At 32.8% G+C, this 27,803-nt stretch overlaps 1 protein-coding gene across 9 annotated transcripts; it reads right to left on the bottom strand.

The window, feature by feature from the left end:
- Window positions 1–437: 437 nt before the first annotated feature.
- Window positions 438–27,384, bottom strand: LOC149564967 (arginosuccinate synthase family). 9 transcript variants are annotated; one of them, XM_089818495.1, is made up of 12 exons: window positions 25,191–25,304; window positions 25,056–25,101; window positions 20,277–20,424; window positions 17,847–17,905; window positions 17,636–17,714; window positions 16,220–16,358; window positions 11,150–11,198; window positions 6,123–6,305; window positions 4,441–4,515; window positions 4,180–4,365; window positions 3,652–3,740; window positions 438–1,301 (listed from the first exon to the last, which is right to left on the bottom strand). In XM_089818495.1, the coding sequence occupies exons 3-12, from the start codon at window positions 20,395–20,397 to the stop codon at window positions 746–748; spliced, it is 1,536 nt and encodes a 511-aa protein (XP_089674621.1). In that variant the 5' UTR covers window positions 20,398–20,424; window positions 25,056–25,101; window positions 25,191–25,304; the 3' UTR covers window positions 438–745. The 9 variants fall into 9 exon arrangements, with proteins under 9 accessions (XP_089674621.1, XP_089674623.1, XP_089674622.1 ...); XM_089818497.1 differs by having other exon boundaries at window positions 17,847–17,902; window positions 25,191–25,206; XM_089818496.1 differs by lacking the exons at window positions 25,056–25,101; window positions 25,191–25,304 and adding an exon at window positions 27,208–27,384.
- Between the last annotated feature and the right edge of the window lie 419 nt (window positions 27,385–27,803).

Raw genomic sequence — 27,803 nt, 5'->3', positions numbered from 1 at the left:
ATTTACTCATATGGTTCAATAGAAATTGCCTTGAAACTACTTAAATCATGGTAACCAAATTAGCTCAAATTATTTGATGCCCTATGGAAACACAGCTTCTATAAATCTAAATCAGCTGGGGGGGGCAAAAATGAATAGTCCAGAAGGTACAGTACTTGTGGAAAGTAATTCCAATGCTTGACAAGCTTGTCGGAAAGGAAATCACATAGCTAAGCAGGCCTGAGCCAATGTTGCACTACTATGTGTCATCTCCTAGAAAGTTAGTATTCCAACACTACAGTCCATGCATGCTTATAAGATGTGAGCCACTACTTATAAAATATTGTTCAACTTAGATTGACTTTAGAACTACGATAGACTTATTACTTTGGCTAGTAGATTAGTATTACTAATATCTTCAAAAGTGGTGAACAAAGACAATGCCACCTGTACCATGCTGTCATTCCAATTCCAATGCTCCTAGCCAGGAGCAAAGTGAAAATATCAATTTCCAATGGTGAAAAATTCCAACTTGCTTTTGTTCATGATGTGGACTGCAATACAAAACTTCAATAGCAAGAACTGTGGAATTGTACATAATTTCATCAATACCTCTCAGCTTTAACTCTCTGTTTGACAGTCACTGACTAATACAAATGCTATGATGCAAAATACACAAAACAAGTTGGCCATGCACATATCTTCTATGACTGAACAGTCTTCACCCCCATCACCTTGTACAATGCAGCGTGTCAAACAGTCTTCTTTATATTCCATTTTGTAGCATAGCTCTAACTCTCGTTGGAAGGCCATAGAGACGAATGAAACCAGCAGCATCTGCTTGGTTGTAAATTCCGCTACCCTCCTCAAAAGAGGATATATCTTGACGATATAAACTGTATGGACTAGTACGACTTGCAATAGACAAAGAACCTTTGTAAAGCTTCAAGATTACTGTTCCAGTAGTCGTCTCTGTGATCTTTTCCATGAATGCATCCATTGAGTATTTTAATGGATCAAACCATCTACCTGCATAAACGAGCTCAGCATATTTTAAGGCCAGGCTATCTTTAACCTGCATTGTTTCCCTATCAAGTGTGAGGGCTTCTAATTCCCGTACAGCTGCATTCAGAATTGTGCCTCCAGGAGTTTCATACACACCGCGGCTCTTCATGCCAACCAACCTGTTCTCCACCATGTCAACACGTCCTATACCATGGCTTCCCCCAATTTCATTCAACTCTGCTAATAAATTTGCAGGAGAAAGTTCTTTTCCATTTACAGAAACTGGTGTTCCAGACCTTATGCCTATATTGACATATCTGCAACACCAAATATTATTAAAAATAATATTAGATAATAAAAAACATCAATAAAAAAGTCAAATACTCCAGAAAATATATTGGGAAAGATATTTAAAACAATGCTAAAACATCTTCCAAAGACACAGAGAGTGACTAAAAGCTTTGAAAAGGATTTTATTAAAATGTAGATCTTCCTAATCATAAACCAAACCACAATGAAGGCTTCTTTGTTTAAAATGAGAGGAATAATCACTTCAAAATAATTCATCTAAATAGGAAAATTAGAAAAACAAATCCATCTAAAAAGTGAGAGCAGGGCCATCTTGGCATGGTCAATACAGTTTGGTAATCCTCCTAGTCATAGATATAATCAAAAATCATTTCTTGCTGCAGGTCTCAAGAATTCACAAATAATATTGTGATACATAAAATAACTGGTCAATGATAATTCAACAAGGAAAACCCTAATTAAAAATACAATAAACTCTGATATTGGCTAAATGTTTTTAGCCCTTATGCTTTACCTGTGTATCATGCATTTGTTCCTTTCCCGAAACATTTTTAGATCACAGAGTATCAAAAAGAATGTAAGATGTCTAGTAGAAAGGGATGAAGACAAGCAGCAACTAGGTTCAGGACGATTGAAAATCTCTACATTGAAACATATCGTAATTTATGGCCTTCAGAATGAACTGAAAAATTTACACTTGCTGAGAAGATTATCAAATTGTGACAGCACCTGTCATTACCTACGAGACAAGTACATGTTCATACAAAAGATGCAGAAAAGAGTACTATAATAATGTAATTGTTCTCTCTTGTCTAAGACAGGTCAGGATACACAGCATACCAGAGTTACACAATTCAGACTCGCCTATGACTTGGCGAGGTTGACTTGACCCATGCGTGACTCGCCAACTATATAAAGCTTAAAGATACTACATAATCATCAAATAGAAGCTGATTTGATCACGTACATAAATATACATCCATCACATAAGTACAAGCAAGGAAATATATATCTGGCATGTAAGGGTTATTAATTATTACATGCCCCCCCCCACACACACACACATATATATTTAATCATTACCTGTACATCTGTCTTCAGCAAAAAACAAGATCCCTGCTCAGGACTAGAAAATCACGTAAAACTATTATTGAATTAGTATACAAAATAACACTACGACAATCTCTACTTTATTGTAGTTGATTGAACTTGTAATGCACTGTTTTCTGGGCTATGCCTTGCATCTTGCACTAGCCATAGCTTAGGGATTAATTCAAATTTACTGCATTAATCATATACTGTTGAAGTTAATGCTCGCAGAAGAGCATTGCAGCTTCTTCCTCTGGCATATCAGATTAAGTATAATACTATAAACTATTGTAGCTATAAGATGAAGCCTCTGTTTGCAATATGAGCGGGTGATGACTGTCAGACCCAGTGAGCCATGGCATGACCCACATGACTTGGCCGAATCATGGGGGCTGGTCATGAAAACCTGTACAAACTCACATGACTTGCTGCAAGTTATGGAACGCTGTTGCATACCATAATTATTTAATCCAACCAGGCCTCCATTTTTTTTGAACGAGCCAGGTTTGTCTGATTCGGTCAACGCTATCCAATTCCTAAAGAAATTGTAACGAGTTTTACTTTTTCAAAAATTTCCAAATATTTTTTTACCTCTTAAATATATCAAATCCAATATTTTGAACCTAATAAGCTATGTTGTTAACCTCAATCTATCAATGCACAAAAGTAAATAACTGTTGACACCAAAGATTTTATGCTCATTCCAAATCCCTCATAGAATTTGAATTAATTTCAAGTAGATGTTATCTACGATCCTTAGTGAATTAAGGCTCTTACAAGTTTAAAGCAAGTCTGCAGTCATAGAGCCTAGTAAAGATGCAATCTGACAAATATTGGAAGAGGATGAATATATGTATAGATATGATTTCGAAGGGTGATATATGTATGCCTCTAAAATAAAACTTGAGAGCTCCACCATTATCATTTTGTCTAAGTGGATGTGTCTAAGCCGTTACCTTTAAATTTATATTTCTTCTGTTTCATATTCTAATTTTAAGTGATACTTCTCTTTATCCAAAAGGTTGCGATACAATGGTCAAGCAAATTCAGAACAGCCCCCAAGGTCCAAAAAACCACACCTAAAACAATATGGTCCATAAGTTGTAGGACAACTGCACATAACTTAACACATCCAAGACCAAATCCAATTCATTTATTTCACAACTCATTGCTTGTACAATGTCTAAATCATTATCTACGCGGAACTTGAAGCATTTAAAGAATTTACGAATAAATCAGCATCTGAAAAGATAGTGCACAGAAACTCACTCTGCTTCATTTGGTGCCTTTTCTGGGTCCACCGTCATTAGAAACATGTCACTGTGTGGCTCATTAGCTGGATCTTCAAGGATATCTCCCTAAAATATATCAAAGAACATGTCTATTATTTGCCAGTTAACAATGACATGTGCAAACAACGTTTACAATCTCAATATTTGTAACAGTGGCAAAAGTCATGTGTTCAGTTAAAATTTGCAAACTCTGACAGATAATAAAAAGCAAATTAGCCAGAAAAAGCCTGTTAATTTTATATCAAGCTTTTTAATTTATAATTAAAGCTACCAAGCAAATGACAGATCTCAAAATAATAGATAAACCAACTTTGAGGGCAGAAAAGCCTTTAATGCAAACACATTTATTATATGCATCAACCAAGGCAGCAGATGTATTTGTTCACCATGGCACTCAATGCATATGTTCGAATGAATGCAGTTACACAGATCAGTGTGCCTAAGTGCAGCTACAGCTCTTTGTAAGCACCTCATAGAAAAACAAGAGGAAAGAAATTCATATCACCTCATGGCTAAGATGCCATAGATTTCGATCTCTGCTGTATATTGATTTCTTAGTTACTGGAACAGGAACTCTATGCCTTTTAGCATATTCAATGGCATCTTCTCTTCCTTTTATATCCCACTCACGCCAAGGTGCCACAACATTCAGCTTTGGATTTAGTGCAAAGAAAGTTAACTCAAATCTAACCTGCAGTAGAAGTCAACAATTTAGCTTATATGAAAAGCAAACAATTCTTAAAACCAAATTCCTGCAAAAACAAACCTGATCGTTTCCTTTTCCTGTGCATCCATGTGCAACTGCATCAGCCCCAACTTCTCTAGCAACATCTACCATAGCCTACAGATGTAAGTGAAACTTTAAGCAAGTATGGAAAAAGTATATTTGTTTAAAAGCTATTTCTGATAGCTATCAACACTAGAATGGTTTATTACTTATTACCAAATTTAGTTTATATTAATATATTACTCCCCTCCTAGCACTGTTAGAATGAGTGTGAAAGCCTCAAATGTTATGCTATGAAGACCGGAAATTTTTTTTAAAAATTTAAATTATAGGAAGGAAGACATGGCTAATTCAATCTTCATTCTCACAACTTAATCTGAAAAGACATCGGACTCCACCGAATGACAACAATAGAAGCAACCGTCTGCACCCAAACCCTTCAGAAATAATGTGATAAAATTATGAACAATCTGGGAAAATCTCAGGCTAGGGTTAGAATATAAAAACGTATGAGCAAAAAATGTCTCCCAAAAATTCAATGAAAATAATCTATTTTTTGAACACTCAAGCTCTTCACTTACGAAGAACACAAATAACTCGCATGAGTCAAATAAGAAACTAACAAATTGATTTGATCCAAAGCTCATTTTAGCCATATACATTAATCATTATTCATCGGGATTGCCCCATATAAACAATCATCATGGTTATTCAACCAGAGTTTCTTGAACACCAATACTTTGCATGCAATACTTTGAGGATTTTGTTACCCACACTTTTCTTGAGGACAAACTCACAAATTTCTCGCCTGATTATGTTTTACTTCAAACATTTAAACACTTATGATAAGGAGGTATTTTCACATTGATCAAATACATGTTTTATCAAGATTCAACTACATGATATTTAGTCAAAATCTATTGAACCATTTTTCATGAGTAGCAGTTTCCATCAATCCATCTCCCATGAGCATGAATGGTTCACTTAGCACTCATTGCATTTAGGTGATTCTCATTGAGCTTAAACATCAAGCCTTCTTTGGAAGTTCACATCAAACACAAAATACATTGGAAGCTAAAACAATCCAGAAAAACATACATCCTAAGACAAATGAAAAGACCAACTTTCTTGAAAAGTTAACTGACATTGTCAAAAACAGCTTCTGTACATGGCTGATAATAAATATTAAAAGTTAAGTCAGTACAATTGCAATATTAGTAACTACAGATTGCCTAAAAAGGTGTATTTAGCATAGCTCTATGACTCTACAGGCCTCTCTAAGTTCTGGCGAGTCCTGAGCTTACAGGCCTCTCTAAGTTCAGGAGAGTCCTGAGCTTACTGACCCTGGCTGAGTACCAGGGGACCAGGACTCTTCAAGAACTCTCTAGGTCACACTCAAAGAAACTAGTCTTTTGCTGATTCTTTTCCGAGTCTTGTAGTCTACGCTGAGTCAAGTCTCATTTCTATGGTATTTATATGTTTTAGAGTTTATAATATGCCTCAGAAAAGTGGGTTGCTCATCTTTTGTGTGCTAGCAAGTCCTAGTATGATGCCATCAAAGAGTACACAATAACTGCATGAAAGCAATATATTTATATACTAAATGATAGCAAGTTCTAGAACAATGCCATCAAAGAGTACACGGTAACTGCATGAAAACAATATATTTATATACTAAACGAACACAAATTTTAAAATTACTTGTGAAAATTAAAACCGACCTTTGCAATGACAGGTCGGGCCATTGATGTTCCTAGCAAATACTTTCTTTCATAAATTGCACCAGCTCGTAAACATGGAAAGACATAATCTCTAACAAATTCTTCTTTCAGATCCTGAATGATGAGTTGGCTTGCACCACTTGCTGTAGCCTTTTCTTCTAAACCGTCAGTTTCACCAATTCCCTTCAAAATACCAATCCACATACACAAGTTAGAAAATTGAATTTGTAGAGATACCTATGACTGATATTGCTATTGCCCTTATATTCTTGCAAATCAAAAAGCAAATGTTCTTGGCTTTCTCACAGTCAACACGCTATTGTCAGATTATCAGAACTTGAAAACCAAAAACAAATATTTCTGCAAACAGACAGGCCAATTTGCATTTCTCATAATAATAAAACTAGCTAGTAATCAATATGCTCCATTTTTAAAAGATAACCAAAATAAATATATAAAATTCATGATATCACCAATAAATTTAGTGAAGCAAGATGATTGATACCACAATATTGGTGAGGCATAGAAAGAAAACACAAAAAATGGCATATAGATTATATATCTTTTAATTTTTATGTTTATAATGCAGATATAGTTATATCTATTTAGTATAGACCAATAAACCAACAGTCTTTAGAATTATGGATATTAATGATGAAAGAGAAGTAACATGTAGAAAAGAGAGTACAGAAAATTAATCTGGAAGGAACAAGATGAAAAACTGATTCTGATGGAGATGGACTTGTAAATCGGAAATTTTGGGTTCTGGGTAGTCTGTTTTCCTTCTTGGAACTTGTACTGATTTACAGCAATATACATTCACAAGATTGGAAAAGAATGCCTTGTTAGATTGATAAGCCAGCATGCATTGATTAATAAATTCTTAATTTTCTCTTAGGTGCTAGCTATCATGTCTTATTTTTCTTGGTCTATCCCCTGAGCTGCATGACGTGAGAAAATGGCCAACAATATCACTCCATTTGCTAAGCTTCCTTAAATTCATCTCGTAGATTCCCCATAGCTGCCCTGATTTATTGCATCCGCAAATCCAAAGGAAACTTAATTGATTCTTATTTATTATCAAAGGCTCCTATCATTTTACATTTCTATATTTATGAAGTAATTGCACTGCCATTTGATTAAAAACAATATCAATTTTCCAAAAGAGCAAAACATATGTGAGATGATATTTATGTACCAATGCCAGACTATTCATTATAAAGCTTTTAAAATTAAAAATGAAAGAAAGCTTATTTATAGTATTTGTAGGTAAGGAGAAATTTTTAGTTCCTGCCAAAAGCAGGATACTATTGTTTTCATTCAATTCAATTTTTCAATTTAACTAATCAATCAATTCATAGGATCTAAAAGTTTAAAAGAAATTTCAAATGTTTATATCTTTTTCTAATTTTTCATTATTTTATAAATCACATTTTTCATTCATTCGATTGGACCATTCTATTTTTGGCAAAGAAAGGCAATGAAAAAATTCAATTTTCTCCAACAAAAATACAAATATTTTCTAACATCTCTATCATGTATTAATGAATGCATTAATTACAACTTTATCTTTTTCACATTTGTGACAAGTGGATTAACTTTTTTAAAAACAATCATTTTATCTTCCACCTCACAAATGAATCTAATCAATATTAACTATCACTATCTATTTTTCTTACCAAGTTCAAATATAGATATTTTAATCAAGTTAAATGTTTTATATTTCTTATTTCAAATACATCTATTATTTAAGATAGTTTATGAAGAAGAAGTCACATGATTATATAGAATTAAATGCTTTTTAAGTTGTATAATTTAGATATTTTAATCAAAAAAATATAGACTTAAATGTTTTATATTTCTTATTTTAAATATATTTATTATTAGTTTTACAGTGATGTTTATTTTTGTAATTTGTAAAATGTTATTTCTTTAAGTCAGTTTTTAGATAGAGAGGAGTCGTTCTTATACCTACCCGGAGCATCTCTCATTTCCTGCTTAACAATGGGTGCATGTGCCAAAGTTCCTGCCTTCATGTTTTTATGGTTGACTAACTTGTGTTGGCTGACTTGCGTTCTCACATGACTCTGTTTTAGATTGTTTCTTATTTCTCGCAGAGTTGTTACACCTTAGTAGCTTTTGATAAAATTGATATCTTTTAAGTATTCTTACCTCTCATTAGCTTTTGATAAAATTGATAGTTTATGAACTAATATAATTTTTTGCTCTTGCATTTCGAAAAAAAAAATCAAAGAGGTGTTGAAGGCCAATCAATTTGCATGCATTAATTACATTGAGAGATGTTCCTTACAACAACTCAATGTTAATGAACTGTGCACATGAAAAAGAATCAATTACAAGCATTGATTTACATATCTCTATTTTATGAAAAGAAACTAATTTAGTTATTTTATAACAATTAATCAATGGTGTCAGCTTTATAAGGATTTGAAATTTCATGGTAATGTTTTCAAAAGGAATTTTGTACAATTCTAATCCAAAGTTTGCAGATAGAAAATATATGATCCTCTCATCACACTACTTTTATCCAAAGAAGAGTAGATTGGTAATAGGCATCCAAATACACATCTTCTTAATCATCCTATCCATTTTCATCTCCTTGCTCTAGAGATAGGGCTTTTGTGTGCTCATTTTGTTTAATTTTAAAGTTTTTCTTTAGAATGGAGCCTCTTCTTTCTATTTTATTTATTTAATTTGTTGACTTTTAATTTATGAAATATGAATTGTCTTCCTAAAATCCATCTAACCATACATGCACTAGTTTAAATATGTATATATGTACGTATGTATATGTATATGTATATAACACACTACATCAATGTAAAACTAATAAGAAATAAAAAACATTTAACTCTACATTTGAACTTGGTAAGATAACTAGTAAAATATAGTGTAAACTTTAAAAAATAACATTTTACAAATTAGAAAAATAAACATCCGTGTAAAACTAATAATAAATATATTTAAATTAAGAAATATAAAACATTTAACTCTATATTTGATTAAAATATCTAAATTATACAACTCTAAAAAACATTTAACTCTCTAAATTCATGACTTATTCTTCATAAACTATCTTGAATAATAAATGTATTTAAATAAGAAATATAAAACATTTAACTCTATATTTGAATAACAATTTACAAATTACAAAAATAAACATCAATGTAAAACTAATAAAAAATATATTTAAAATAAGAAATATAAAATATTTAACTCTATATTTGAACTTGGTAAGAAAATAGATAGGGATAATTAATATTGATTAAACATTCATTTGTGAGGTGGAAGATAAAAATGATTGTTTTTGCCAAAGGCAGGATACTATTTTGTTTTCATTCAATTCAATTTTTCAATTTAACTAACTAATCAATTCCTAGGATCTAAACGTTTAAAAGAAACTTCAAATGTTTATATCTTTTTCTAATTTTTCATTATTTTATAAATCACATTTTTCATTCATTCTATTGGACCATTCTATTTTTGGCAATGAAAAAATTCAATTTTCTCCAACAAAAATACAAATATTTTCTAACATCTCTATCATCTATTAATGAATGCATTAATTACAACTTTATCTTTTCCACATTTGTGACAAGTGGATTAACTTTTTTAAAAACAATCATTTTACTTCCACCTCACAAATGAATCTAATCAATATTAATTATCACTATCTATTTTTCTTACCAAGTTCAAATATAGATATTTTAATCAAGTTAAATGTTTTATATTTCTTATTTCAAATACATTTATTATTCAAGATAGTTTATCAAGAAGAAGTCATATGATTTTATAGAATTAAATGTTTTTTAAGTTGTATAATTTAGATATTTTAATCAAAAAATAGAGTTAAATGCTTTATATTTCTTATTTTAAATATATTTATTATTAGTTTTACAGTGATGTTTATTTTTGTAATTTGTAAAATGTTATTTCTTTAAGTCAGTTTTCAAATAGAGTGGAGTTGTTCTGATACCTACCCAGAGCATCTCTCATTTCCGGCTCGCTCACGTTCTTGTTCCTTCCCACCTATCTTTTCACTATGTTCGATTTTTTTTATACCATTAATACTACCCTTCAAACTTACTACATCTTTTGGTACTTTGATTTAAGTAATCAATAATTTTTATTTTTTAATTAAATATTTCAACTTATAATTGAATTGGTAGAAATGAGTAGTTCATTCATATAATACAATTTTTATTGTTATTTATATATTTATTAAAATAATAAAATAATTAATATTTTTCAAATTCTCTTCAACTCTCTCTATTATTCTACCTTTACTTGTCCTTATTATAACATATCATTCTCTCTTTTAGCTCTCTCTTCGTATACTTCATTTCCATCTATAAATCTATATTTTCCTTCTTTTCCAATTATATGATTGAAGTGTTCGAGTTTTTGCTAAAAATTGTAACTAATTTAATTTCCCCTTCATGCAATACTACTTTAGTCAACCATAAAAACATGAAGGCAAGAAATTTGGTGCATGCGCCCCTTGTTGAAAACCCATTTGATGATTTAGATTCCGACAAAATGTGTGTCTTGTGACTTCTTGAGCTTTAGACCAATGTAATTTGTTTAGCTAAATGCATGTGTATACATTAGTAGTATCAGTACCATCTGCTCAACCTGAATTCATGAAGCATTTCTAAGCAGATATTGCATTCTAATTAGATTCTTATTTTTTACTAATGCAAAACACGTTTAAGTGCATTGAAAACTGGACAACTAAGAATCGAGATATTAAATCCAATATTGAGAAGAATTCAGGAGTGTATGGAAGCTAGCAGATGAATATGCAAGACAGCAGTGGGTGCAGTTCATAATCATGGAGAAATCACACATGCATCAGATTAATATTGCATCTGGAAAGCTTTAGCATTGGTTAAAGACTAAGTATTAAATCCTTCAAAACTACCCAGGAGCAACAAAAATGCGATATGGACTCATGGTATAATGCCATCAAATTTACAACAGGCACAAACTAATAACATGCATACCTGGCCAATATCTGCAGTAAAACATACAACATCACAGCCATAGTTTTCCCTGCAAGACACCACATAGAAGTCAACAAGCTACATAAAATTATAAACACTGAACTCCCAAGTCACAACATTCATTTCTTAAACTATTCAATAAAAAAGGTATACCTAGCATCTTCAAATCATTGCCTTTATACATCAGATCTTTAATAGCAAAACTTAGCTAATGATCGTACATATCAAAATAGGCAATCTCAATAATTAAAAAATCAGTACATCATACCAAGTGATTATCATTTCAAATCTATCAAAATAGGCTTACATATCATCATATCCACATAGTACATGCAAAAGCCTAAGAATACAAAAACTTGTATTTAGGATCATATTATATATCCACAGGGGCACGTCCCCTGCTAAATTTCCCTTGCAACCATGCCCGCTATGGTACGGGATGGAGGGGCAGGAATTTCCTATCCCCAAATTCATTGACTTTTTTCAGAAAAAGGGGACATTTCAGAAACGGCACTTTGAGAGCAGCAGGGCATAGGGGTAGGGGTAGAAGTCCCCAGGGTGGCCCCTATGGCCAAAGACATTTTTGTACTGTCAATGTTAAAAAATAACATTTTTTAATCTGAAAAAACGGCTGGCTGGTCCCCAAAGCACATTTAACAATACCAAAACCTAGTCTAAGCATAAAATAACCAAAAAATAAAAAATATATTCATTTTTACATTTTCAGAGGAGAAGAGCAGCTAGAGGAGCAGCTGGTCAAGGAGTGAACAATAGTTGAAAGGAGGTTATGCATCAAATTTACTTGACTTAGACTCTTAGACATACCATCTACTAATTATGGACAGTTATATAATATATATTATTGCGAACTTCTACATTTACTGTTTAGTAGTTTAGTAATAGTATTTATATTTTAATATTATTATATATAGTTGACTCTATATTATTGTTTACTGTTTAGTATTTTAGTTATAATAAAATGTCCATTGTTTATATTTCAATAATTTATCTCATTTCATAAAAGAAACTTAAAGCCTTGGGCATTTTTGCTATATATGTCCGCTATATTTTTACAACGAAAGAATTTGAGTTTGTTAATTTGCTATGTATTGAGCTTCAAAAATGTTATTATGGATAGTTGACTCTATATTGTTGTTCACTGTTTAGTATTTTAGTTATAATAGAATGTCCATTGTTTATATTTCAACAATTTATCTCATTTCATAAAAGAAACTTGAAGCCTTGGGCATTTTTGCTATATGTCCGCTATATTTTTACAACGAAAGAATTTGAGTTTTGTTAATTTGCTATGTATTGAGCTTCAAAAATGTCTGTGGTGTGGTTTATCAATGTTATGGTATGCATATTTGAATTCTCTCTATATATATGTGCCTATTTTTTTTATAATCATCCCCATCCCCAAAATTTTTATGTCCCGTCCCCAACCCCTAAAACATTCCTGTCCCGGAAACTCTGTAGAACATAGGTCTATTAAGCTTAGAAATAAGCAATGTTTCCCTGAAAGCAGGTTCCCCCATTTTGGATTAATAGCAAGTTGCCAAGTAATGACAAAATTTTATTAGAACATTGCACTGACCTTGGGTCGTACACAGTACGTTGAATTCTTTCTGTAAGAACAAATTCTAAAGACCCGACTTGAAAATGAAAAGCGAAAATCCCCTCATTCTCCTGCCCAACCTCAACAATATTCAACTGCTAAGTGCCTAGAGACCCTATAAGCATTTTGTTGATCAAAAGAGTTAAAGGTCTTTGTCAAATAAATCCCTCTCCCATAGATTAAGTGCTTGATAACCATTAACCTGCTTGCACTGGTACAAGACTACCAGCACATTGTTTCACTAAGTGATTATCCACAACAGAAGGAACCTTTAAGTTACTTCATGATCTTACTTTGCAAGCTCAGCATGAGAGATGACCTTATTCAGGAGAGGATTATCTGGTGTCTGATTCCAAAGCATTGAGTGTTTGATTCTGTATGTTATAGTGGAACAAAAGTCACATCAACACATGGTATGCCTACGGTTTGTAAATTGTACATGGACGCTGCTGTAGACGTAGCTGCTACTGTATGTCTGCTTACAAAGAATTCAGAAGTATTATTATTGTTTTGTTATTGTTGAAAGCCTAAAAATGAAGATCTGCTGATTCAATTTAATTTGTTTGATTCTTCCTCTCTGTGCTGCTATCTGAGAACTGCACAAGCACAGAAAAGTTGCACGGAATGCCTTTATGAGGTCAGAACTGGCTTATTACCGGTGTCTCTTCCCTTCTCAATGTCTGCCTGCTGAATGTGAAAAAATCAATTAGGGCACCATAAATATTAAAAACCCTCAGATGGTGTTAAATATGTCGATTCCAGTCTCATGTACGGTGGTGATTGCTCATTGCAGTTATATGCCCTTAAGAATGATGTTTCTGCTCTCAATCCTGTATAAAACCCTAGGTCCACTAAATCATTCCTAAGACCATACAAAAAATAATGAAAATCAGACAACTAATCAAATAGCAACCCTGTAATCCGCCTGCTATTAATTGGTGTCCTTTATGGCACTTAGTCCTTTAAATGAATGATTGATTCCAAGTCACTGCTGGAATATGATTAAAATCCTAGAAATCTGCAACCACCCAGATGGGAATAAAGGCTTCTGTCCTTGATCCAATATGATGGATCCCATGAGGATATTCATCCACTGGCGTTTGAACACACCAAGGGTTTTCATCTTTGGATGTCCTACATTGAAGAAACTGCTCATATCTACTAGCTTGATGTGAAAGTAAGATTTTTAATGATCTACAAATAAAAACAGGCACCATCTTCATACACCATCCCATGGGCCCAAAATTTGAGCACCACTTCTTGAATTTGTATAAAAGGCTAAAAGCACATGTAATTAATATATAGAACATATATTAAGTTATTATACATATACAAAATAACAAATTGAACGAAGCTTCTATTGTGTTGTATTCTGATAATTATCTGTTATGCACTATTATTTACTATCATTGAATGTTATTGATACTCTAGCCAAGTAGCAGTAAAGAACGATGCAATCATAAGCTATCAGTTTGTGATTCAACAACAAGCTAAGTCACAAGGTTCGAGTTTGAATTCAATTCGACAACTATGAAGATAGATGAAATTCGACAAGTCAAAAAAATCAACATTAAATTCGCCTTATGCTATTTTCAAAAAGATATAAGTATAAATTATTTACTATTTACAAAAAATAAATATAATGTTTTAATATAAATATGGAATGATTTCAATATAAAATTAAAAAATTTAACTTGCTATAGTTAACAATTTTATAGTTTATAAAGTTTAAAATATATAAGTCTTCTATCATAATAAATTAATTCTAATATTTTGGTACTATAATGTTTTAATATAAATATCAAAAGATTTCAATATAAAATAACAAAAAATATAACTTATTACAGTTAACAATTTTATATTTTATAAATTAAAAAATATATAAGTTTTCTATCATAATAAATTAATTTTAATGTTTCAATACTATAAAAGAAATGACAAAAACATAAATTAAAATAAATTTTGTCATCTAAATAATCGAGCACCTTAGAAAACAAAATAAAATCATATGAAATAAAACGAAATCATTTGGAACGATGAAGAGGCAAGAACAGTGGATGAACGGGCAGCAATGGCGGATGAACAAGCAGCAATGACGAACAAACAGGCAGGAATCTCACTCGCTGTTGCTGCAGCAACAAGCTTCTCAGTCACCGTCACTGGACCTGCAAGCTTCCAGACTAAACTGCAGAGATAAACACCAGAAATCTTCTAGCCTAGCCATTGTTGTCAACTGATGCATTCCATCAGAAGACACAGTTTATTTATAAAATATATAGTTGAAAACCCTAAAAAACAGTAATAAAGAATAGTTTTACTACACGACACTTTTTTTGTTTCTGCCGTACAAATTTATGGCAAACTTTGACGATTATTTTTTATCGGTTTGCTGAATTTCAAACCTGGAACCGAAAATTCGGCGAACCCTCTGACTTGGACAACAGGCATAGATTTTTACTACACACTAGACACTGCAAATATCCTTGACATACTAAAAGATGTCAAACTAATTGTTTGCTAATGACAAAAATGTTAACAATAACAGATTTCCACAGTCCATGATATTATATTCATACTTATGGCTAAGATTGTGTGTGAGTTTTTGAGCATCAACATTTTGGATCATACTCATTGATCCATCATTAGGATGAGAGAGATAACAATGATGGCTCATTGAGTATGACATGAAACATTGATGCTGAAAAACTCAAACACAATCTAAGAATGATGGATCATTGAGTATGATCCGAAACATTGATGCTGAAAAACTCAAACACAATCTTACCCAGAAGCATGAATATAAAATGAAAATGTTCGTATAGCTTCCAAGCTGACAGCATAATATTCAGAGACCACTGAATATATGCTGGAGGCAGTCCATTATTCCACCCACTAATACAACCACTATTGCATGACACACTATATTTTCAATTCTTATGTCATTGTATCACTTTTACTATGAGTATACTAGTAGTTCTCATTGTATATGATATAGCTACAACTGACAAATCCATCATTTATTAGTTTCTTACACCTTCATTATTGAAGTACTCAAATATTAATAACATTCTAGCTCTTCAAATTTGTTTGCATATTCGGGAAAGAAATGAATTTAAATAATTTAAAGGATATGTTCAGAAAACATTTAAAATGAGAAGCAAAATCCAGCCAAGTAAATATTATCATAAATAGTAGCATGTAATATACTAATAACATCATAGAAATTGCAGCAACAAAATGAAAGGCAGATTCAACCACTTCAATGGTCCAAAAATAGAGCACACTTCACAATAACTTATACATTGCATTGAGCAAATAACATTCTATTATTGGCAGGTGCATAGTAAATGATAAATAGCAACCAAACCATTCACAGCATTGCAAAGCGAAGTAAAAAACTTGTTGAGGGATGTATTCAAGCAGAAATTTATCAATTAAAACGAGTAACAAACCTTAGCCAAGGAACAATCACTGAGGTGTCCAGTCCACCACTATAGGCCAGAACCACCTTATTTAATTTTCCACGGATTCCTCCATTCATTTCCTTTGGTGCTTTTGTCCTTTCTTCAGCAACGAATGCCACTTGAGTTGCTACAACATTAAATTCAAGTATCAGTAACTGCAACCCTGACATCTAAAAAATAAGTTTTGAATGAGGACATAACTATGAAAAAGCCATTACAAAAGTTAAGAATAAATCACAATGTATCATTTGCAAAGGACGACCCATAAGATGCTACCATTAACCTTTAGGTAAAATTTATTATTATTCCCTAAAAATGTTTTTCTCCTCTGCATCAGAACAGCCATAACAGGTATATAGATAAATAAAAATAGCCACAACTTGTATAGAATATCAACTGCAGAATCTGCATATGATCTTTGTGATGGAACTTTTCCAATTTCGTAAAAAAGAACACATAAGATGTTTTCCATATGCTACTCCTCTTTGCTAGAGGTTTAAGATGCTTGTGTGTCAGCGACAGAACCAAAGAAATAAAATAACACTTGATTAAGTAAAACAGAAAATACAGATTGGCTAGTTTAAGCTGGACTCTAACCTGAGTTAGGCTTATGTCAATATGGATATGCATGGTTTGCATTGTTGTTTCAAATTATTTTATGAAAAGGAAACACTCAGGACTAACATCAATTTACACGTCACTTTCCTAACATGAAAACTACCATCATAACATGTACACTAAAATTAAAGTCAAACACAACTTAGTTTTAAGTGCCTGGACGCCATTTGTTCATCTGTTGATAGAGAAACCAGAAAGAGATGCTGCAACCTGTAGCTCCATCTCCATATCCAGTGCCTGTTAGCTTTGTTTACCCAAATCCACAGCCACCAGCACCCTTTAACAGTAATCTGAAAGAAGACCCAGCACAATAGTAGGGGATAGGGGTAGGGGCCAGACCTTTAGAAGAGTAGGGGGGCATTTGACTGAATGAAAGCACGAGTAGCCCAGGACCAGTAACAAAGTTATTGAAGGACAGGAGTCAATCCACCAACATGCAGGTTGCCACAGGATTGAAAATGTGTACCATGCCTTGCAAATCTAATACCATGAGCTGTTTCTTAAAAAATATGCATAACCCTCTACAATGTACCAAGAAGCCTCCTGCAATGAAACCTCTTGACATCTTGCATTTGTATATCACTGTGTGTGTATTTCATATTACATACTACAAGAAAAGCAATGATACACACAATTTATGTGCCTAGACAGACATAGAAGAGGGCTTCAAATGCAATTCAATATTGAATGCTTTTTGAATAGATAATCAAACTAATTTTCATGTTAATACAACCAAAGTTTTAAATTAGAAGTTGAAATGCTCTAAATATTTGTTTTATTCTTCACCTGCATTTTGGGAGACTTTGCTTGAAGACTTTGCATTGAGTGTAATATTTTCTCCTGCTAATTTGCTTGATTCTCCTGACTAGATATCAAGTGAAACGAAAATAACTTTCCATTAAACATTAACGAATACAAGATTCATTGCTCCTTAATGTTACATGTGTCAATCTCAATTTAGACATAATAAACCTGTTAATTTACCCAAAGCACTCACATTTGAGAAGATTTGGTTTTGATTGGAAGACAACACGCGCAGAGATGTTCTACCACCTGCTGAAACTTGTAAATGTAAAATAAATTAGAGAAATATGAAATTAATAGAAGCTTTCAGACAGCTCATATCACCCAAACCATACCCTTATATTCAAATGCTTTGATTGCATGATGAAGTACATTCCCCATGTAATGCATATTTCACATATCCTATTCATGATCATTCAATTAAATATCCCCGCCTGCTGGATAAATCTAATCTTTCCATTTTCCAAGAGGAACATTCCCTCCCATGTGATAATAATAAAGAATCTAACATCTAAAAAATAATGGACGATATTTTCAACTGTAGGTGCAGATGCTGGCAAATCCATTGATCATATTTATATTGGATATTCAACTATCGTTTACATATACAATGTTTTCTTTCCCAAAATGCAATAAAATATCAAATAAGGAATTCTTTCATGCAGCTTTAAATACGATTTAATCCATTGCAGGAAACCTTATGCATATAAAAGCACTTTAGAATTACAGGCAAAAGATCAACAACTATGCATCTTTAACATCGACCTTCATATAACTCAGACAAATTTTTAAAAATTACAAAATTCAATGGTGTTTATTAAGGGTTACGTTACTGAAAATAAAACCTAAGAGATTCAACCTCCACACATCTATAAAATAGTAGATATAGAAGATATATTTATCTACAGTTTGCTACTAGCATTTTAAGCTTGTGGATTCTTTGGATCTATTGGCAAAGCACTAAACTTTCACCTTTAAAAAGCTCAATTCTTATTCATTGCAAAGGGTTGAGTCCAATAGTTACACAATATAAGGACAAGTTCAAAAAAACTTTTGAATTTTTATTCAATTTCTAAACAAAAAAGCCGAAGTGCCTACGTCATTATCTAAGTTATTAGGTCCCTTGGAAAATGCTCAGGTTTCGTTGCGGGTGTGAGCCTAAAACCAGTTCTAGGCCAGTTCCACCCAAAAAGCAAGTCAAACCCAACAAGAGCTTTGGGCGCCCAGGAAGCACCCAGGCAGAACCTAGGATAACCCAAAGGGACCGATGGCTGTGGGTGCTCAAAAACAGGCCCCACATGCCTTAGAAGTGTAATGAAATTTTGTGACTTTTGCGAATCATGAATATATGAAGTATTTTATTAACAAGTTTATTTGCAACTATGAATTAATTGTGTATGTGTATGTATGTGTGAAACTGTAACATCTGGAACTGCATCACTAGACTTGTTCCTATTACATCACTAGATTCATTCCTTCAGTTCATAGGAGCCAGTCGTCACCACCCGTGCAGGAATTAGTACTTTCCCTGGAAGGTGTGGGACTTTAGCCTCCCGGGAACCTCCAACTATTACTGACATCACATGGGACACAATAATTTTCTTAAGAATTGGACAAGGTGCTGTGTGGACAATATTAATCTTGTAGGGTAACAAAAGCATTTTGTGGCATAAGAATTATGAACATTTCAATCTTCACTAGTCAGATTACCATATATCTAAAGAGATGCAAGATATTTGTGCAAGTAATTAGTCAATAATTACATTGAAAACTCATTTCCTACCAACATAGCATGGCATGGAATGGGGGCTTTAGTTCTCAATAACTAAGATATATGTGAGATTTTCAATAAATCATTAGAAATCGTCAGTGTGAAGCATTTCTATTGTTGGCTGATGATATCTCAAGGAAAATGTGGTTTATATCCTCTAAAGAAAGGTTTGACGGTTTTGTCAAGTTCAATTCACTAGTTAATGATCAGAACCATAGACAGATCAAGACCCTAAAATTTAATAACAACTGTGAGTTCACTTTAATACACTTCCAAGAATGCTAAGAGAGGTAGACATTTGAACAATTCAATCCAATAAACCTCTCAACAAAATCAGGTGATTGAGAAGAGAAACAAAAATATAACGACAATTGCCTAGTACATGATGCACAATAGAGCCATGCCATAAAGATAAGAGGCAGTGAACAGTATGGTATATCTACCAAACAAAATTTAATGGTATTTAATTTGGCAATACTTAAGATTTTCTAGCCAATCTATGATATGAGAAAATATGAGCATGATAATGGCATGTCAAAGAAAAATTCTTTCAGGTTTTTCACAAAAAAGTATTTGAAAATAAGTCAACTACTTGTCTTTTTATGCACTTGTGGAACTCAATCCCTTGTTTTCAAGGCTATTATATTTAAAGTTAATCAGGAAAAAGATTGATGTTTCAAGAATTTAATATTTGAAATTATTCGTAAAAACAGATATTTTGAAGGATGTTAAATTTAAGTTCATCAGAGAAAAGATTATTCAAGGATGACCATTTCAAAACAACCTTCTATATTTTTTAGGAAAACTTGAGAGCAATAAGACCATGCATAAAAGTTGCAGCAATTGCCTCACCTGCAGAAGCATTGAAATGCAGAAATTTCAAATCTTGAGCGTGCGTGCCACCAGCTTTTACAGGGCTTGAGACAGGCATTTTGGTTGAAGAAAACATAGAGAAAGACTGAAGTTGAGCCATATCAATATATGCAACTTTCAATTTGTCCTGCACCCATTTTCCATTTTAAAAAATTAGAAAAATTTCAATGCCTGCTCAGATTACTAGAGAATGGGAGATGTAAAAATAAGCAGAGTCAAATCCCAAAAGCACTCTACGTTACTAAATTCATGTGTGTGGAAAACTCTTTCCTACCATCTGAAATAAATGAAATCTTCTTTGAAATTATTTTAGTTGCTATAAAAATTTAAAAACTTTAAGAATTATTAATGCACACTTGTTATCCGTGATGTTCAAAGAAAAAAGACATCACAAAGGCTGAACAGTGCCTGTTGATAAAGTAAGGCCAATTTTATGAAATGGAGAAAATATTGTTTCTATCCATCATATGTGTGTGGATAAAATTCAAATGGACTTTGAAGAATAATGACAATAATTGTGAGAAACAGCAACTGAAAAGGTCTTTAGTGCAAGGAGCTGTGGCCCAACAGTAGCAGGGACAGTATAACCCAACAAAGGTTCAACCCTATAACACCATGGACATGAGGAGAGTTTGCGCTCCAGCAAACACTGAGTACCTTTGAATGTGACCCATGTGTAACAAGGTGCATTAGAGAGTGGCCAGTGAATAGATATCTTAAAAATGTGCTTCAAGCTTATTCCACACAAAAAAATGTAGTCCAAGTTAGCAAACCCCACACAACCATAAATATATGAAGATATTCTCCCACAACTAAGTCAAACTATGCACCAGATTATAAACTGTATAATTAATCTATCAGTGGTAGACTTAAAAAAAAACTATTTTATTTTGCTTATATTCATCTACAACAGGATATACTAATAAGTTAAAAAAAAAAGCTATGAAGCTATAAAAAGCTTCCAAGAATCATTCTCAAGTTATTAGTAGCTGCTAGTTTATAAAAGATAGCATAAATTTTCTATCTAAGCTTGTTAGGAGAAAATCAGAAGCCAGATTAACAGATGTAGTCAAAGGGATCCTCCTACAAATTAGATCTATGTGATTGACCTGTAAGCTTCTATTACTAAAATTAGGCATTTAATGTGTAGCATCAATTGTCCTGAACTTAGATAACGTTTACAGTTATCCCAGTATGCCATATCATATCAGTACTCCCTGTTATCTGTTCTTCATCCCGACTTTCCTAACAGATTGATATTTACTGCTCACCAACTTCCAGGTAGATTAGTTTTTAATGATGTTTAAGTTGTGGAGATCAGAATATCCTAGATAACCAGATAGGTACTTTCTTTTTGTCTCTGTTTAAAGTTTATTAGCTATGGGTTGTGTCTAATCCCATATAAATTTCTAACCATCATGAACCATTTTCCCTGGGGGATTTTTATTTGATTGAACTGGTTTTGTACAAAATGAGTTGTGATAAGATATAGTCTTTAGCCCACTTCAGGGCTCGGGTGTTTGAATATTCATTTCCATTGTATTTCAAAATGAAGTTCTCTATGACCATGGTCAGACTTGCCCGCATCAACTGTCAATCTCATCTAGTTATCAACCTACAACTTGTATGCTTTCCACTAAGTAACTTATAAATCAATGTACATTTGTCCGTACATAAATGCATAACATGGGGATGACTGCATGGGCATTACATGCTTGGAAGACAAGGGAGTATTAGTAGTATTGGAGTCCATTTTTGCCTGCACTTAAAGAGTTTAATGGGCCAATGGGATTGCACAGAGTCCATATAGCCATAACAAGGCAAATAAAATCAGGAAACCACCATTCCCAAAACAGAAAACTTGGCTAAAGTAGTTATGTATCTCTTTCCTTTATTATATTAATGAAATATACTTTTACAAAACATAACAAGAACCACCTTAATTGCAACAAGTTCAACAATGAAATAGTTTAAAGAAAATAATAAACATCCCCATGCTTCCTCGACTCTAATGGCACTTAACAGAATCTCATTAGAAATAACTACATTAGGACACAGATGCAAAGTGCCTTGGTTTTGGCATCTAATCTGAAATAACACCAAAGAAAAGCTTACCAATAAAAAACAAAATGTAGAATGTAGGTACAGTCAGGTTTTCTCAGGTTATTTAATTTCAATTGTCTTGGCGAACTCATATGAAACAGAAAACCATGGAAAACATAACTGTAAATTTATGCCGTACATTATGATATTTTCATGACTTATGTTGATCACAATTGGATATTCAAATACTTATTTTCAAGCATGCAGCCAAAGGCACCCCATTAAAAATTATTGAAGTAGTCTAATATTTGCTGTGCATTTGATTCCATCTATCTCAGAATACACTGGCTGATTCTGATTCTGGTTTCCTTTTTCTAAAATGGTTTCACTGGCACGATCATCGAACAGAGTGCAGAAATCCAAAAGAAAATGATTTGTGTCTGAGAACCACAAACCGCTTGACATATTCTGTAACTCAAGCATAGGCTAGTAGAATGCAATCAACGCTGAATACACACCAAATCGCCTTGTTCATAAATCCATGAAGAACTTTAGATGAACATCATTAATTGTGCTAAGCAAAATTCAACTACCTCTGCCTGATTTATTAGTGTGTGCCTAATTAATCTTTGACAGCTATAGGACTCAGAAAAATTGCCAAGTTCCAAACCAAGACACCCAAATGAGTTCAGCTGAATCAAACTGAGGGACTCTGCATTTGATTGAGAAAAGAAGAAAAAACAATGGGGAATAAAAACTAAAAAATGTAAAATTCCCATTTTCTCCTCCATTCTAACATCTATTCGCAAGGAAAAAGGCAACTTAATGTCTTTGAGGTTATTTTTATTTAAGTTTTGTTGACATGAGCAAGTCTGTGGGCAATTCTTATTGAGATTTGAACAATTGATTTTTAATTCTTATAGCAATTTTTGCCCTTAATAGACCAAGTACGTTTTTAAAAAAATATGGGATCTTTGGTACAGGGTACAGACTTCAAGCTAAACAGACCCATAAAACAATTCTCACCTGTTATTTCTGTTACCAACCTGATTAACATTTACCCAAACTATGAACACAGATAATACTCCCACCAAAAAAGAACAAAAGTTTCTTAGCTAATACAAATGTGCGTCAAAAACTACAATGAGAGGAGTGGGTGTGCGAAATAGAAAAATCACACTATTTAGAGCATGGACAAGAATATAGTCAAGATAACAGTCTAGCCTGGATGATAAAGCTTCACTGGGTTATAAATTCTCCCCTAGTCTACATAGTCAAGCAGCAAAGAAAGCACACTTTGGTCTGGGTGGTACAGAAGCACTTATGAGATAGGCAAAGACATAAGCAGATTGATACATCAGATAATACAAATCAGTGTGGAGTGCAGAAACGGAGTTCCACTTGTTGGTGAGAAAACCAGAGGCATAGCCAAATGACAGGTGAGAATGTCTCAGGGATGCTACAAATTTAAAAAGTGAGTATGCACTCAGTCATAGTAGATAATACACATTCTGGTGTCAAACGCTAGAATGAAGTTTTGCTCGTTCGTGGCCTACTCAGTTTGCTACCAATATATCTTCTAGTGGACAGGCCCCATATTCAACATCTTTACCAGAAAAATTTCAGTCTGTCAAAAGGAAGTTATAGCAACCATATTGGTTTGACTAGATAGAACTTAATGTACCTTCCAACCAATACAAATCAGTTATGATTTATTGACATATTTTCTATAATATTGAAAAAGTAAAAAATGCTCATTTTTTATTTAAAATGACGAATCCGTGATTTCTCTCTATTGAAACTGGGTAAAAATTTGAAATGTTATTGATCTTTTCACATAGTTTGAGCAGATAACCACTATTGTTGTTTACAGCAGATGATAAACTCAGAAAAGTGAAAGTAAACTTTGAAGTAACTTTACAGTCGATTCAAGGTAATAAAACATGTGCGATGACTATCTTAACTACATTGCCAGAATATGAAAGATTTAAATATATGAAAGAATATGAATATCAATCACCAGAAGATCGGGAAGAAACAGATTCTTCGCAGCCCTTGTGAAGAAAACAGAGGAAATACTCATCCCTAGAAAGTTTCAGAGTTCTATTTTCAAAAAACGCTTGAGAAGAAACAAAAAATCCGCAGTAAAGAAGCGACAGCTTTTTCCAGAAGTTAATTCTATTTACCGTGAAAACATATCCTATATCCTTAAACCCTACACCTGATTTTCCTTTTTCCAAGCGTTATTCTTGTAGCTAGGCACTCGAACAAAATGTGAATAGCATAAGTATACAATAATCTGAAAAGCATAAAAAGCAGAGTGGAGAGAAAGAAAAAGCTTACAGGAATTAAAATCTGGATCTGCAAAAGTCTGGCGACGGAAGAATCAAGAATATCACCGCACCTCCCTCACACTAAATGTGCAGGGCTTAACGGGACTTCTTCGACTCTATTTTGAATGAAAATAAACGGAACTTCTTCGAATATATAATGACTGAAAATACTATTTGACGATTTTGGGTTACTGTTTGTCCTAGGTATATTCAATGTATGAACGAGTTAAACAGCTAAGGCTACAGTAGAAAGGCTTCGTCAGGATTAGGTTTTCATATGATCCCACAAACAATATTTAATACATTTCTGAAGATTCAGAGCAATTACGTGACAAAAAGATTCAATGGATGCCAAGCAGCCGGCGGTCAAAAACAAACTTACGATATAGGGTTGCGTGGACGACCTGTCCTCTTCTTCTAGTTTTAGTCTGCGTAGAACATGGCAAAATAGGGTGACCACATATGCAGAAGAATCAAAACCCCTTTTGAGATTTTTCTGTGTGAAAAGAAAACTTACCACCTTCCAGAAATTGTGGAGCCTAACTGTCAAGATTCAGAATTGGCCTAATAGTCAACGATTCGTTTCCCATTATCACAATGCCTAAAAGCCGTGTATGATTATGAATTCGTTTGAACAAGGAAAAGAAAAAAGTGTGATTCTTTCTATATCTTTGGTCAACTTCACAACTAAAATGAGTTGTGAACTGTTGCTATAATAGAATAAAAAAATATTTCTTAAAAGTTTAAATTATAAAATATCTCACTTCCATACCATGGGAGCCGACAATGCAAAAAGTAAAATATTGTAATTTCAACTTGGTATCTTAATTCTTATTATTATAATAATTCGTCAGTTTGGCCACAAAATCTTGAAATTATATTATTATTGTTTTTTTAATGTCACCTATGTCATTGTCTAACTCAGTCGTTTTTGGTTTGTCCACTATGATGTCGGTTCTTAAATCGTACTGAATCTAGACGAATATTCCCTTTATTAACTATTTTTGTAATAAAATATGTTTATTAATTATTAAAAAAATTAAATAATTTTTATATGAATATGGCATACAACAATTTTAAATATTAAAATATTGCAATTTCATTTTTTCACACATACACATATATAGCCTCTTCTTAATAGCTAATACATTAGAGTCCATAAATTAGTTGTAATCAATACATCAACTATTTACATATGGAACATGCGTGTACCATATAAGTATTGATTAGTAATTTACATTCAACTATGTAATTAACGAGGGGGCTAATAGGTTAAAATCAATACATTCACTATGTATATATGGGACACTCTCCTACCACAAATAATGGGACTAAATGTGTTGCAATCAATACACTGACTACTGATATATGAGACCTTTTCATACAATATATAGTTCTTGGTGTACATAAAAGTATTGACTCTAACAATTTACATTCGACTTGCTTGTACTATAAACAATGGGACTAGTGGGCTGGAATCCCAACTCTTACTAGGGGACACTCTCCTACCATAAATAATGGGATCAAGTTGGGTTGCACTCAATACATCAATTATTAATATAGGGGACCTTATCCTAAAGCATATAGTTGTTGATGTTACATAAAAGTATTTAACAATTTACATTTATGACCCTTCAATACTTTGCTTGTGTATATATGGGACACTCTCCTACCATAAATAATGGGACCAAGTGCATTACAATCAATACATAAACTATTATTATGATATGGAACCTTCACATACAATAGATGATTGTTGATGTACATAAATGAATATACTAGACTCCAATTCCATTGTTTACATGAGAATCTTATCGACCTAAACAATCAATATATTATTCTTATCCATTATTTATAAAAGTTATCTTATATTCTCCTGACTATATGTATTTATGATACAACATATACTTACCACTATACCTAAACATACAATCATGATCGCATACATTTATTAATCTTTGATATTTAAAAATAAATTAATCTAAAATAATAAAATTTATCTTTATATTATATTTTTTTACAAAAATAAAGTTCAAAACCTAATCTTAAAGAAGTCATAAAATAAATCCTAACAAGACGTAATTTTGAAAAGAGAACTTTTCTTTTTAATAAGAACAAATTTCAAAACTACTCAAATCCATTATTAGAAAAAACAACCCCAGTTTTACCACGAGATCTATCATTCAACCAATGCTCATAGTCAATTTTAAATACATCATCAAATCCATTATTAAAGCACCTACAAAATCTAATTCCTTGAAAATCCTTGCGAAGAAAACAAACGAAACGAGCCAGACATTTTCAGCAAAATCCAAGTTTTCAGAAGTAACTAACTGTCAATAGGAAAAAGAAAATAAAAGAACTTCAAAACAAATCAGTAGATTTCAACTTCTATATTCTAAAACCCAGATTTTGAAAAACCTTTTAAAAAAGAGCTGTTCTTTTCTCCTGCTATTCAAAACAAAATGTGCAGTAACAGCTCAAAGCAATATTCTCGTACGCATGAAAAGGATAGCAAAGAGGAAAAGGCTTACGCGAATCGAACCCGAGACCGGAGCGAAGAATATCTCCAAAGCTTCTTCGAACCAAACATCCAGTGCTTAACAGCAGCTCTTCATCTCTTTAAAGAACGAAAAAAATTAATATACTTTGGAGTCTCAGTTAATTCTCGATATTCCAAACACATTTGACTCGGCAAAGTTGAATGCTTTGAATCTACTCCATATCTTTAATAGGTATATTCGATTAAACTAATTTGAACGGTTAGAATCTACTTGTATTTCTTTATTGAGATTCGGTCTAATTTGTACCCGAATGATATTTAAACATTTATCTCTCTATGCATGACAAAAATCTATTTGTCCTCAGGGAGGCCGGACTGTGTAAGATTTATTTGTCCGTGTGTAAAATTTATTTGTCTCCCGGTCCCGCTTGCCTTGTAGCATAAATCAACGTACAATATTGCAGGGATTCGTGGGTCTCTTCACATGCAAAGGAATCAATACTAGGTACTATTCCACTGTTCTCTATGTAAAAGACAACCATTCAAAGGTCCCACACCTCCACTATGGGATTGGACGACTAGGGCCCTTTGCTCGAAGCTTCTTTGGTATTAGATTCAGAGTGGGCC

The sequence above is a fragment of the Cupressus sempervirens genome, chromosome 3, assembly GCF_028749045.1.
Source record: "Cupressus sempervirens isolate cs-2001-9-10 chromosome 3, ASM2874904v1, whole genome shotgun sequence".
Classification (NCBI taxonomy): domain Eukaryota; kingdom Viridiplantae; phylum Streptophyta; class Pinopsida; order Cupressales; family Cupressaceae; genus Cupressus; species Cupressus sempervirens.
This window is presented reverse-complemented; position numbering and strand designations above follow the sequence as displayed.